The sequence below is a fragment of the Pseudophryne corroboree genome, chromosome 12 (assembly GCF_028390025.1).
Source record: "Pseudophryne corroboree isolate aPseCor3 chromosome 12, aPseCor3.hap2, whole genome shotgun sequence".
NCBI classification, from domain to species: domain Eukaryota; kingdom Metazoa; phylum Chordata; class Amphibia; order Anura; family Myobatrachidae; genus Pseudophryne; species Pseudophryne corroboree.
The window spans coordinates 169,890,459-169,904,205 of NC_086455.1; the positions used below are offsets into that span (position 1 = coordinate 169,890,459).

Genomic DNA, 13,747 nt, shown 5'->3' on the forward strand with positions numbered 1-13,747 from the left:
GTGTTCAGTATAGACTAGAAATGAGTGGAAATGAATGTTATTGAGGTTAATAATACCGTAGGAGCAAAATTACCCCCAAATTCTGTGATTTTAGCTGTTTTTGTGTGTTTTTTTCAAAATCATCAAGATCCAAAACCCGAAAGAGTGGTTTTGGCAAAACCAATCCAGATCCAAAACACGAGCGGGGAACCAGAACCAAAACCAAAACACAAAACGCGAAAAGTGCCGGCCGCACATCTCTACATATAACTGAACACAAGGATCACATAGAAGCACAATTTACTGTAGTTAATCATTTTTGCTGAATTGCTCATTAAGAAATGTTTGGCCTAGAGGTGCTGTGAAAAAACCGCTGACTCTCTAGGGCGCCGTCATTCAATAAGGTTTGGGAACCGCTAAGTTACTAAGGAGACTACTAAACAAACATACTATCCATCTTTTCAGTGGTCGCTACTGGAATATCCTGGAGGTCCAGGTGGGTGGCTCATCGGCTACTCTGCAAGAAGTCTTATAAACACAGAACATGCGACAAGAATCCTCCAACTCTAAATCCTGCAGTGATTAATTATCCATTTACCTGCTAATACTCTCATCGTATAATACAAGTATCCCTTTCATAATGCTGCCACACTAAATAAAGAAAGCGCCAAGATATTTCCCGGCACTGTATCACTGACATGTAGATACCAGCATAGTGTCCATTATTTTATGAATTGCACTTCTATTGACACTAAACTGTTGGAATACGGGAACATTCTGTTAATGATTGAAAAATCCTCAGGTGCAACAGGATTTGTCCAGCTAGAAGTGAAAGTGCAAGTGCAGGACTGCAGGTGGGAAGAGACGGCAATCTCCCCTCCATTCTCCTGTGGAATGCTCAGAAGCTGCTCAACCTGACTTCATTACACAATCTTATTTCTTCTGCCTGAATATAACCAAGTTGCAGACGCCTCTTCTTAAACTCATGGTAAGTACACAAACACCGACCGGATATTGGCCCGTTTACTGCTCTTTACTACTACTTAGGCTTCCCAAACTATCCCTTTAAACCAGGACACCTATGAATTACACAGGTTCGCTGGCTGGCTGACTTCAAGCCTGCATTTCACCTGGTTTTAATCAGCCACAGAACCTGTGTAATCCATGAGCGTCCCAGTTTAAAGGGATCATATGGTAAGCCCACTACTAGTGATTTACAGCTAAGGCCTATTGCAGTGGTTCTCAAACTCGGTCCTCAGGACCCCACACAGTTCACATTTTCTAGATCACCCAGCAGCTGCACATTACTGTACTCATTACTCACTAACACATTTTAAAAGATCCACAGGTGGTTCTCACTATTTTACTTGTGATTATGTGAGGAGACCTGGAAAACATGCACTGTGTGGGGTCCTGAGGACTGAGTTTGGGAACCTGTGGCCTATTGCACAGGTTCTCAAACTCGGTCCTTAGGACCCCACACACTGCATGTTTTGCAGGTCTCCTCACAGAATCGCAAGTGAAATAATTAGCTCCACCTGTGGATCTTTTAAAATGTGTCCGTGAGTAATTAATACACCTGTGCACCTGCTGGGTTACCTGCAAAACATGCACTGTGTGGGGTCCTGAGGACCGAGTTTGAGAACCACTGGCCTATTGCATACCTCCCAACATGACCCTCTCCAGGAGGGACACAATGCTCTGCTCCTGGACTTTTCTCTTAATGTATGATTGCCATCACCTGTTTTGAACAGGTAAATGGATAAGAAAGGTGTACAGCACAGGTGAGGGCAATAATACATTAAGAGGGAAGTCCAGGAACAGAACATTCTGTCCCTCCTAGAGAGGGTCATGTTAGGAGGTATGCTATTGTGTTACACTGGCAGTGAAACGTTTAACCCTTGTTGTGTTCGTACTAGTGTGTTAGCCGAGATGTCATGCACATCTCGTGTACCCAGCTGCAGAGTCTGAATGTGTCGTATCTGCATAAAGAATAACTAATGAGTAAACTGCAACACAGTACTGAATCGTACCGGTCATAATTGTATTGTCTTTCCATTATCACTACATGGCTGGGTCATAAAGACAACAAAATACTGTAAATTGCTTCCATTGTGAGCATTTCCATGTGGATTGGTAAATTGTTACTGTATTCAGATTCCTTATTACATTCAGATTACTGTGATATTGGGGCTAATTCAGACATGTTCGCTCGCTAGGGTTATTTGCAGTTCTGCGTTCGCATAGTCGCCGCCCACAGGGGAGTGTATTTTATCTGTGCAAATGTGCGAACGCATGTGTAGCAGAGCTGTACAACCAGATTTTGTGCAGTCTCTGCGCAGCCCAGGACTTACTCAGCCGCTACGATCACATCAACCTGTCCGGGACCGGAACTGACGTCAGGAACTCTCTCTGCAAACGCTTGGACACGTCTGCGTTTTTCCAAACACTCCCAGAAAACGGTCAATTGACACCCGCAAACGCCTTCTTCCCGTCAATCTCCTTGCGAACGCCCGTGGGAACAGATCCTTCGCACAAATCCATCGTTGAGCGGCGATCCGCTTTGTACCCATGCGACGCGCCTGCGCATTGCGGTGCATACGCATGCGCAGTTTAGACCTGATCGCCCGCTGTGCGAAAATGCAGCCTAGCGCTCAGGTCTGAATTAGTCATACTGTTTATCGTAGGCTTACCATACTATCCCTTTAATCCAGGGCACTCATGAATTACACAGGTTCTGTGGCTGGTTGGTTCAAGTTTGCATTTTACCTTGTTTTAATCAGCCACAGAACCTGTGTAATTCATAAATGTCCAGTTTAAAGGGATAGTACAGTAATCCTATGTTTAACATATCCATAGAGGTCACTGCAGCATTTTTAGAATTTTTCTCCTAATTGAACAACTTTCAGAAACATTTGGGATACCGTAGCGTACCTCCCAACAATTGGAGGCTTCTAGGAGGGACTCCCCGATGCAGCGCTGAAAAAAAGGGGCGTGGCCTATTAAAAAGCGGTGCCGCGACCGTGAGTCACGCCTCCATTTTTTCGGCACAGTGGGTCCTTCCAGTGGCCATGCCCCCAGTCCCCCTGACTCACTGGAATAGACGCTGTGCGGGACTGTCCCACGAAAATCGGGACAGTTGGGAGGTATGCCATAGTCAAAACCACCATATCATATTGTTAGGGGCAGGTGGGTCCTCCACAGGTCATGACCTTGGCACTGTTTGTGTAATTTCTGTGATGGACCCTTATTGCTGCACTCTGACAGCTCATCAGATCGCTGTTACCCCTGTCACACAGAAAATGAAATTACCGGGTGAAGCGGTTCTACCCGGTAATTTCATGAAAAACGTGGGTCCTTTTTCTGTGTGATAGGGTCAACCCGTGTTGAAATTCACAGGACTTCGACCCTGGAATCTACCAGGGTTGGAGAAGCGGGAATTTTGACCCGGTTGACCCTTTCACACAGATAAAATAGACGTGTTTATCTGCAAATTACCGGGTCGAAATTCTCATCCCGGTAATTTGCCTGTCTGAGTGAAAGGGGGTCAGAGACAGAGCCCGGCAACACGACCCGGCACTGAAATGCCGGGTAATTTCTGGGTTTTCTGTCTGAAAAGGGTATGTGTAATGTATTCAGACTCCTTCAGGGTGCTTAGGACGCTTTGGCGGCAGATGCAACCCCCTAGTTTCGTTCCTGACAGGTGACCGGGATAGATATGAGACATGAAACAGTGAAAAGAGTAGAGAAGGAAGAAACGGCAGAACACCGGAGACTGGCACTGCACAAGCAGGGGACAACACGGAGGCGCTCCCAGGCAGCTGGCTATGGGGTCTATTCATGAAGCAGTGAAAAGTATGGAGAAGTGAGCCAGTGGAGAAGTTGCTCATGGCAACCAATCAGTGTTGAGGTAACATTTATCAAGAGCATTCTATAAAATTATATGTAGCAGCTGATTGGTTGCCATCGGCAACTTCTCCACTGGCTCTCTTCGCCACTCTTATCACTGCTTCATGAATAGACCCCAGTGTAGAGGTAAAACGACAGGGGGGACAATCCCCAGAGCAAGTGATTGTCAGCTCTTACATACACATTATGTCCCACTGTCACATTTATCCACGACACCCATAGAGGGAGAATAAATTAGTGTTCCGAGCGTAGCGAGGCACTGTGTCCGCAGCGTGGCGAGCGCAACGAGCCCGCAAGGGGCTGCGTTGCGCTCGCCCCCCTGTCGGGATTGTGCCTGTCAGGATCCCGGTGTCGGTATTCCGACCGCCGGGATTCCGTCCGGCGGTATCGCGTACTGATCCCGTAAATGCTATTGAAACTTTTTGTTAACCTTTACAATCTGGGAAGTTTTTTTTTTTGCCTCACTCTGTATAATCCAAAATTGTACGTGGCACGACAGTATGATGAAAGTGGCACTACAGTATGACGTACGTGGCACTACAGTATGACGTACGTGGTACTACAGTATGACATAAGTGGTACTACAGTATGACGTACGTGGTACTACAGTATGACGTACGTGGTACTACAGTATGACGAAAGTGGTACTACAGTATGACGTAAGTGGCACTACAGTATGACATAAGTGGTACTACAGTATGACATAAGTGGTACTGCAGTATGACATAAGTGGTACTACAGTATGACGTAAGTGGCACTACAGTATGACGTAAGTGGCACTACAGTATGACATAAGTGGTACTACAGTATGACGTACGTGGTACTACAGTATGACATAAGTGGTACTACAGTATGACGTACGTGGTACTACAGTATGACGAAAGTGGTACTACAGTATGACGAAAGTGGTACTACAGTATGACATAAGTGGTACTACAGTATGACGTACGTGGTACTACAGTATGACATAAGTGGTACTACAGTATGACGTACGTGGTACTACAGTATGACGTACGTGGTATTACAGTATGACGAAAGTGGTACTACAGTATGACATAAGTGGTACTGCAGTATGACATAAGTGGTACTACAGTATGACGTACGTGGCACTACAGTATGACGTAAGTGGCACTACAGTATGACATAAGTGGTACTACAGTATGACGTACGTGGTACTACAGTATGACGTACGTGGTACTACAGTATGACATAAGTGGTACACAGTATGACGAAAGTGGTACTACAGTATGACGTACGTGGCACTACAGTATGACGTACGTGGCACTACAGTATGACGTAAGTGGCACTACAGTATGACGTAAGTGGCACTACAGTATGACGTACGTGGGACTACAGTATGACGTACGTGGGACTACAGTATGACGTACGTGGGACTACAGTATGACGTAAGTGGCACTACAGTATGACGTAAGTGGCACTACAGTATGACGTAAGTGGCACTACAGTATGATGCACAGCGTCTATTCAATGGAGACAGAGGGACTGGGGGCATGCCAGCAGTTCACAGAGCACTGGGCATGCCCCCTTAGTGACGGGAAATGGGGGTGTGGCTTGCAATGTGTCACTGCCGTGAATCCACACCCCTTTCACACAGACCATGCCCCCTTTTCGTGTATTCAAATGTTGGGCGGCATTTATTTGTCCCTCCCAGAGTTCTTCTGTCAGGGGTGATTTACCACTGGCTGCATTTTAACCCCAATACACATAATTTCTTAAAGCAAAATGATTGCTTAGACCTACTTTAAGGCTTTGACTAGCAGCGTTGAATATTACAGTCCCCACATGGGGGTGGTTCAGCAGACTGACAGCGTGATCCCAACAGCCTGAATCCTGGCACATTCCATGAAGTATTTTACCTCCCGCAGCCTAACCCTACCCGCCCCTCCTTCAGCCTAATCCTAACCTCCCTCACCCCTGTATCCTAATGTTAATATTCTCCCTAGTGTCTAACCCTAACCCCAGCCCTGGTACTTACCTCTGGGATGTGTCGGGATTCTGTCTTTTGGAATCCCACTATCAGTCTCTCCTGAGTGTCGGGATCCTGACTGCTGGTATTTTGACCACATCCCCTATAGGCTTGTATGGGGACTTCTGTGCAATCGAAAAGAGAGGGATATCTGTTAAGGTGCATACACACTGGGCGATTTTGGGCTCTAAGTAGCTCACTTTTGGCATTTTGAGCTACTTTAAGCTCAAAATCGCCTAGTGTGTATGGCCGGGCGGTGAGCGAAAGGGTCGGACCGGCCCACAGGGGAATAGGGGAAACCACCGGTGGACCCCACTGCCTGTGGGCCCACCTCCTCCTCTAGGGATTAGGTTCCAAACTGTATCCTAGTGCACTTTAATTATACATTATACATATGTTACCTTATACTGCACAGGACTATGGGCCCAGCCAATGCACTCTTACAGTTAGCATGGGCCCCTACCACGGCATTACCCCAGTGGGCCATTCTTGCCCCAGTCCGACACTGGTGAGCGCTGATGCGCGTTCCCGCATCATCACCATCCACCGTCCGTTGCCCTGATTTCAGATCATCTCTCTGCATACACATTGGGTGTGTCTGCACCTTAACAGTATCCTATTGAAACATTAGGGGGAGACATAGGCGTGCGCACGGGGGGTGCCTGGTGCGCACAGGCACCCCCTAATGTCTGGCACCCCCCATGCCTGTTGCAGCACAGCGATCGATGGCCATCCTGTGCCCCAACCCTCCTGCCGCCTCATGCCCGCCTCCCGCCGCCACCGCAGCCGGACACAGCACTATATCTGTACTATTGGCTGCTGGCCGCACTGGGTAAATGGATGCATCCTCCTGGCTCCGCGTCGCGGTGTGACCTTAAGATGTCACATTGCGCTCCTTCCTTCCCTCCCTGCCCGCGCTCAGTCTCTCTTCTCTCACCGGCACTCAATTCCTCATGTGCCGCGGCCACCCCGCCAGCATCACGGGCAGCATGACTCTAATGAGGACTAGGAAGAAAACAGAGGGAGAGAGAGAGAAAGTTCACTGAGGACTCGGAGTGTGTCACTGAGGCAGTAAGTCTGTATGTGAAACGCTCAGTGCTGCAACCTGCTCCTGCAGGTAAAAGAGAGGGGCCAGGCCAGCCCAGCCAGGGGGAATAAAATAACATGTAGAAATGAAGTGAAGTTACAATAAAATAAAAAAAAGAGATCTGTGTGTGCAATCAGGGAAATAAAATTAAAAGAAAAAAGGTCACATAAATATATTAGCCAGAGAGCCAAACACTCAGTAGTTTCCTTAGTGCACCTATAGATCTCATTCTTTTCTTTTTTTGTAACTTACTGTATTTGGCCTGGCCAGCCAGGGGGAATAACAGCCTCATACTATGTGGTGTAATGTGAATTCAGCTCATACTGTGTGGCGTAATGTGAATTTGGCTCATACCGTGTGGTATAATGTGAATTTCGGCTCATACTGTGTGGTATAATGTAAATTTGGCTCATACCGTGTGCTACAATGTGAATTTTGGCTCATACTGTGTGGCATAATGTGAATTTTGGCTCATACTGTATGGCGTAATGTGAATTTCGGCTCATACTGTGTGGCGTCATGTGAATTTCGGCTCATACTGTGTGGCGTCATGTGAATTCAGCTCATACTGTGTGGCGTAATGTGAATTCGGCTCATACTGTGTGGCGTAATGTGAATTTCGGCTCATACTGTGTGGCGTAATGTGAATTCAGCTCATACTGTGTGGCGTAATGTGAATTCGGCTCATACTGTGTGGGGTAATGTGAATTCAGCTCATACTGTGTGGCGTAATGTGAATTTTGGCTCATACTGTGTGGTGTAATGTAAATTTGGCTCATACCGTGTGCTATAATGTGAATTTTGGGTCATACTGTATGGCGTAATGTGAATTTCGGCTCATACTATATGGCTTAATGTGAATTTCGGCTCATACTGTGTGGCGTAATGTGAATTTCGGCTCATACTGTGTGGCGTAATGTGAATTCAGCTCATACTGTGTGGCGTAATGTGAATTCGGCTCATACTGTGTGGCGTAATGTGAATTCAGCTCATACTGTATGGCGTAATGTGAATTCGGCTCATACTGTGTGGCGTAATGTGAATTTCGGCTCATACCGTGTGGCGTAATGTGAATTTGTCTCAGACTATGTGGTGTAATGTGAATTCAGCTCATACTGTGTGGCGTAATGTGAATTCGGCTCATACTGTGTGGCATAATGTGAATAAGGGGCACTACTGTCAGTAGCTGGTGAGCATGGGGACATGGGGTGTCCTGCGGAGGAAGAGTCTGATGGCATAGAAAGAGGCAGATGTGGCTCTGATGGCATATGTGTAAATTTTAAACTGTACTTGTGTCATATTAAAACTTAAATGTTGGGCTCCCTAAATCTCCTGTACTTTTCAGAGTGGCCAGCTCAAAATCAGGGTGTAGGTGCTGGGGGGTGAAAGTGGTGGGGTGTGTGAGGGGGGAGGTGAATGTATATGCAGTAAGCCCCACTATATAGTTCCGCCACTGGGTCAGGGATAGGTTTGGGAAGTGTGAGCAGCGACAGGGTACAGCAGCAGCGAGGACTCGGGGTTATGGCATAGCAGTACCGGCCAGTGGTCGCACCATTATGTTTCATTTTAATCTACTTCATTATTAGGAACTAGAGAGAAGTTAGATTAAGGTATGTGATTTTACTGAGAGAATGTAAAATAGTGCTAGACATGTCCCTGGCCGGTGCTGGACACACCAAAAATGCGGTGCTAGACACACCCCTCCGGCGGTGCACCCCCTAATAAAAATAGCTGCGCACGCCTATGGGGGGAGACTTAACAAAATGCAGTTTTCTGAAGGTTTTCCAGAACATAGTTTCATATTTAGGCCCCATATTATATAGTGACACTTCTACAATACAATAGTATGGGGCATGGCACAGTGTGAGGGTGTATGTGTGACATCATTGGACAACATATCTGAAATAAAGACCTTAAAGACGATACAGGACAGTAGAGAGATGTCTCTTAGCTCGTACAGAGAGAAGAGATAAAAGTAAGTTTAGCATCCACATTTTCCCTTACAGCGCATTAATAAAGGGAATTTTGGAGGTTACAGCCCCTGTGATTACTGTTCCTCCATTTAATATATGTTTACTGTAAGTAGAGCCATTGCTGGGAAATACCTGGAAAACAAGGGACAGGGAACTGCGCAGCTACAGAACGTGGGAATGGTGAAGCCGAAATTATTCCGACTTGGAACTTCCCTGGAAATTATTAACAGAAGCAAAAGTATATTTAACTCTTGCACTTCTAAAGCACTGAATGATGTTAGCAAAGCGCACAAACAGTAGTGTTGTATGTACTCTGACGGCCATTTGTTATATTTCATCTACTATTAGCAAAATTAGCAGCCCAGCGATCAGATCTGTATCACCCCCACAGTCCGCTTTCCCTATATCCCTCCAAATAGTCCCAATTTTATGTTTGATGTGCACGGTGCGCTTATGTATATATTAACTCCTGTACCGGCTCCTCGCAGGTCTCCAGTGTACACAGTTATTGTTATGAGGATTGCCAATATGGGATTTCCAGTTGGGTGTATGTCATTTTTATATAAACTGCTGCATTCCACTTGCATCATATACCAATCAGTCATATCACAGCCTTCAATGAGCATAACAATCATTGATACAGTATGTATGCAATGCACATTGGGCACTGGGAACATGGCATATACAGGTTGACTATCCCTTATCCAAAATTCAAGATCACACATTTTTGGTTCCCCTACTGAGATAACACAAATATGTACATATTATATTATATATCTAGACCACAGGTTCTCAAACTCGGTCCTCAGGACCCCACACAGTGCATGTTTTGCAGGTCTCCTCACAGAATCACAAGTGAAATAATTAGCTCCACCTGTGGACCTTTTAAAATGTGTCAGTGAGTAATTAATACACCTGTGCACCTGCTGGGTTACCTGCAAAACATGCACTGTGTGGGGTAATGAGGACCGAGTTTGAGAACCACTGATCTAGACCATAGGTTCTCAAACTCGGTCCTCAGGACCCCACACAGTGCATGTTTTGCAGGTAACCCAGCAGGTGCCCAGGTGTATTAATTACTCACTGACACATTTTAAAAGGTCCACAGGTGGAGTTAATTATTTAACTTGCGATTCTGTGAGGAGACCTGGAAAACATGCACTGTGTGGGGTCCTGAGGACCGAGTTTGAGAACCACTGATCTAAACAATATATCTGTGTATATATAATATATAATATCTATGTCATTATCTCAGTAGAGGACCCAAAACTGTGGGATTTTGAATTTTGGATAAGGGATACTCAAGCTGTAGTGGTGCATGTCTCATTATCTGTGTGTCCGGACTGTGGTCTCTTTCCCCTCTTGTCTATACTGATAATGGGGCTCATTTCAATGTAGATGCATATAAGTCTTTTCCACAAACAAACTGATTTGTGTCCAACTCTAATGAGCCTCCTCGTTATTAATCCTAGATAGCTCGTTGTTAATTAACCATCCAACTCTCCGAGCTGCGGTGGCGTATACTATTTATACAAATGTATCAGACCAATGATGTATTGCTCCGGTCTTGGGACAGCTTTGAAAAGAAGCTTTCCCGCAATTCCTAACACTGGCACTCACATTGCTATATTTAGTAATGCAAAAGTAATGAGCCAGTTAATTAAAAACATACAGAAACTACTGTTCACCTTAATGAAGAGGCCTCGTAATGAGCTCCATTGTGTTATAACGAGTCTATATAAAGCACCTTGCATCTTCCTCTACAGAGGTTAGCAAACTTTGAGGGTGGGGTGTATCAAGCCGTGGCGAGAGATAAAGTGGAGTACACATGGAGCCACGCTTATCTTGGCTTCTCTGCTGCACCTAGGCACACCATGGTATATTAGCATAAACCCTTCAACTATTGTTCTCAGCTGCAATACAATACAGAGAGAACAATACAGCAGGGGATTAAGTCATTACAGCAGAGGATTAAGTCTGACTGCCCTGGCTCAATTCATCCTATTAAAGGACAAGATAAAGATGGCTCCATCTGTAGTTGCTGAAAGCAACCAATCAGTTCATAACTATTATTTCAAAGATAAATGACAGTTAGAAGCTGATACTGTAGGTTGCTTTTGGAACGTCTCCACCTTGAGTCTGCAAACTATCAGTATGGAACATAGGGGGTCATTCCGACCCGTTCGCACGCAGCGGTTTTTTCGCTGTGGTGCGAACGGGTGCGGAATGCGCATGCGCGGCTGCAGCAGTGCGCGTGCGTGACGTTGCCCAGCGACAGGGGTCACCAAGTTGCGTCGCGGCTACCGACGGAAGCAGTCGCAGCGGCGACCGCTAAGAAGATTGACAGGAAGGAGGCGTGGCTGGGCGGATCCGGACCGTTTGGAGCCGTTTTCGGGGAGTGGTGAGTATAACGCAGGCGTGTCCAGGACAACGGAGGGCGGAGGTGTGGCGTCAAAGCCGGGCCCATCATCGCTGGATCCATCGCACAGGGTAAGTATGTCCAGGGGTACTCTAGTTCTGCTTTAATTTTTTTTAGCATAGCAGGGCTGCACAAGCGATCGCAGCCCTGCTAAGCTAAAATACACTCCCCCATAGGCGTGGACTGTTGATTGCAGCAGCTGCTAAAAGTTGCTGGCTGCGATCAACTCGGAATGACCACCATAAAGGAGGAGTTCTACAAAACAGGAACTATGAGGTTTTGAATCACAAATTGTTTCACGTCGATATATTCTGTCCATATATCTGGGAAACAAAGTCTACGTGCAGCCCTGGCCAGTTGAAGAGGTCCGTGGTAATTCTACAGTACATCCGCATTTCTTTCAAAACATTACAGTAAGGGAATGATGATGAGGGTCGGCACTCTTTGAATCCTACATTACCAGTTATTGTGACTTGGGTCCTATTTACTAAGCTTTGGATTGAGATAAAGTGGGGAAAGATAAAGTAGCAGCCAATCAGCTCCTAACTGCCATGTTACAGGCTGTGTTTGAAAAATGACAGTTAGGAGCTGATTGTCTGGTTCTGTATCTCCGTCCACTTTATCTCCATACAAAGCTTAGTAAATATACCCCTTTATCCTGTACACCAGGAAACTATCTACATCATTCACCAAGATCAGCGTTTTTGGAACTAGTCATCACAAATTGTGTAAAGCTTCCCTATGGGAATTAGCAGGAAGTATAGATGAATTAATTAACACGATTGAACATTTTCTGTATTTCAGGTGTAGTACAACGAATGCCGTGCTGATAAGACATGGATACTCCATCGCCTGCATCTCACCCAATATCTAAGGTGGACAAGACACAAGAAGACACTAAAAGTGGACATCAGCCAGGCGATAAAGAATTCAGTGTGGAGCAGAAAAATCTAAATTCTCAGAAAATATTCGGAAATTTCAGGATGAGCAAAAGAAATTCTAAGAAATTTGAGGAAAAGGAGGAACGTAGTTCTCCGGAGAAAAACGAGTCACTTTTGGGACCAGTTCTGGGTTTTAGATCCAGTAAAAAACTCCTGAAACGACAGAACAATGCAGAGGCGTCAGACTCCACAGAATTAAATGAGTTTTTTGGACCATCACGTCTAAGTTTTAAATTAAATAAGAAAACTGTAAACAAACATGACGAGGGAGAAGAGGCCAGCTCTCCGAACAAGAAGGGGTCGCCTGCAAGGGCGGGGTCTCTAGTTACCAAACTGAAAAATAGTATTAAGGTGAAGAAGAAAATAGAATATAATGAGGTTGAGAACAGCCCTAAATCAGAAGAAACAAAGTCGGCAAATGAGATACTGTCAGGTAAGATGGCTCTATGTCTATGAGGCTCATTCAGAGTTAGGTAAGACCAGGGGCGGATTGGCCATAGGACTCACCAGGAAGATTCCTGGCAGGCTGACGTGTCTGTGGGGCCTGTTTTGTGTGTTGTCATGTGACCCCACCCCCCACATGTCAGGCGGCCCACCGCACTGAGTACACCGCATTGTCCCTGGCAGGCCGCGCTGGCAGGCCGCTACTCGCTGCGTCCTGGGTCGCAGCGGCTGCATGTGATGTCATGCGGCCCGCCCCACCCCCAACAGTCCCGACACGCCTCCGTTGTCCGGACCGTGCCCCACCAATGGCGTTCTAATGCCGTTGGTACGCTCTGCAACCGCCTCTGCCTGTCAGTCAGGCAGAGGCGATCGCACCAGTGAGATGCTGATAGCATCTCACTGGGCTCCCAGAGTGCGCATGCGCAGTGCAGCCGCTGTGCGTGCACACTCCACAAAGTAATTCAGACTGCGATCTCTGCTGCGTTGCAGTCTGAATTACCCCCTTAAAAAACCTTTTTACCAGGCGCTAATAGCAAGTACTATCAAAAAATCCTTTTGGATATCGTAACAATCAGCTGCAAAAAGTTAGATGACCTGGGGTTAGCAGGTCAATCACATTGCACTGGTCCACCCAAATGCAACTATCCACAAAACTTCCAATTTTAAACTTTTGCGCTATAAAAAATATATATGATATGGCTGACAATAATAACAAACTCCTATTAAATTAAAAATGTTTAATATTGCATGAATAATCTCAAATAATAAAACAAGACCGGTCTTAATAATTTGAACATCTAAGATAACAAATAAAAATGCTTTCCATTAAAAGGAGGTGGACTTGAGCATATTCTGTGCACAGAAGTGTATAAACTAGCTCTGTAAGCAAATGACTCAATGTATATAAAAGTCAAACTAAATCAAGTGTAGCTGCTGGTGGAACCCGTATATTAGATGTTTCCAATACTCAGTCACTTAATAACAGACTTCCTTTATACGTGACAGTCC

The 13,747-nt window shown here is 45.7% G+C and overlaps 1 protein-coding gene across 11 annotated transcripts in view; it reads left to right on the forward strand.

Annotated features, from left to right (window-relative positions):
- Positions 1–13,747, forward strand: part of EXOC3L4 (exocyst complex component 3 like 4) — a 158,839-nt gene that overhangs the window by 39,254 nt on the left and 105,838 nt on the right. For 5 of the 11 annotated variants that reach the window (XM_063948502.1, XM_063948504.1, XM_063948503.1 and 2 more), the window contains exon 2: positions 12,159–12,728. In XM_063948502.1, coding sequence (XP_063804572.1) covers positions 12,191–12,728 — 538 coding nt within the window. In that variant the 5' untranslated portion in view covers positions 12,159–12,190. Of the gene's footprint in view, positions 1–444; positions 968–1,769; positions 1,841–12,158; positions 12,729–13,747 lie in introns of those variants that run through there. The other 6 variants (XM_063948496.1, XM_063948494.1, XM_063948497.1 and 3 more) reach the window with 3 other exon arrangements.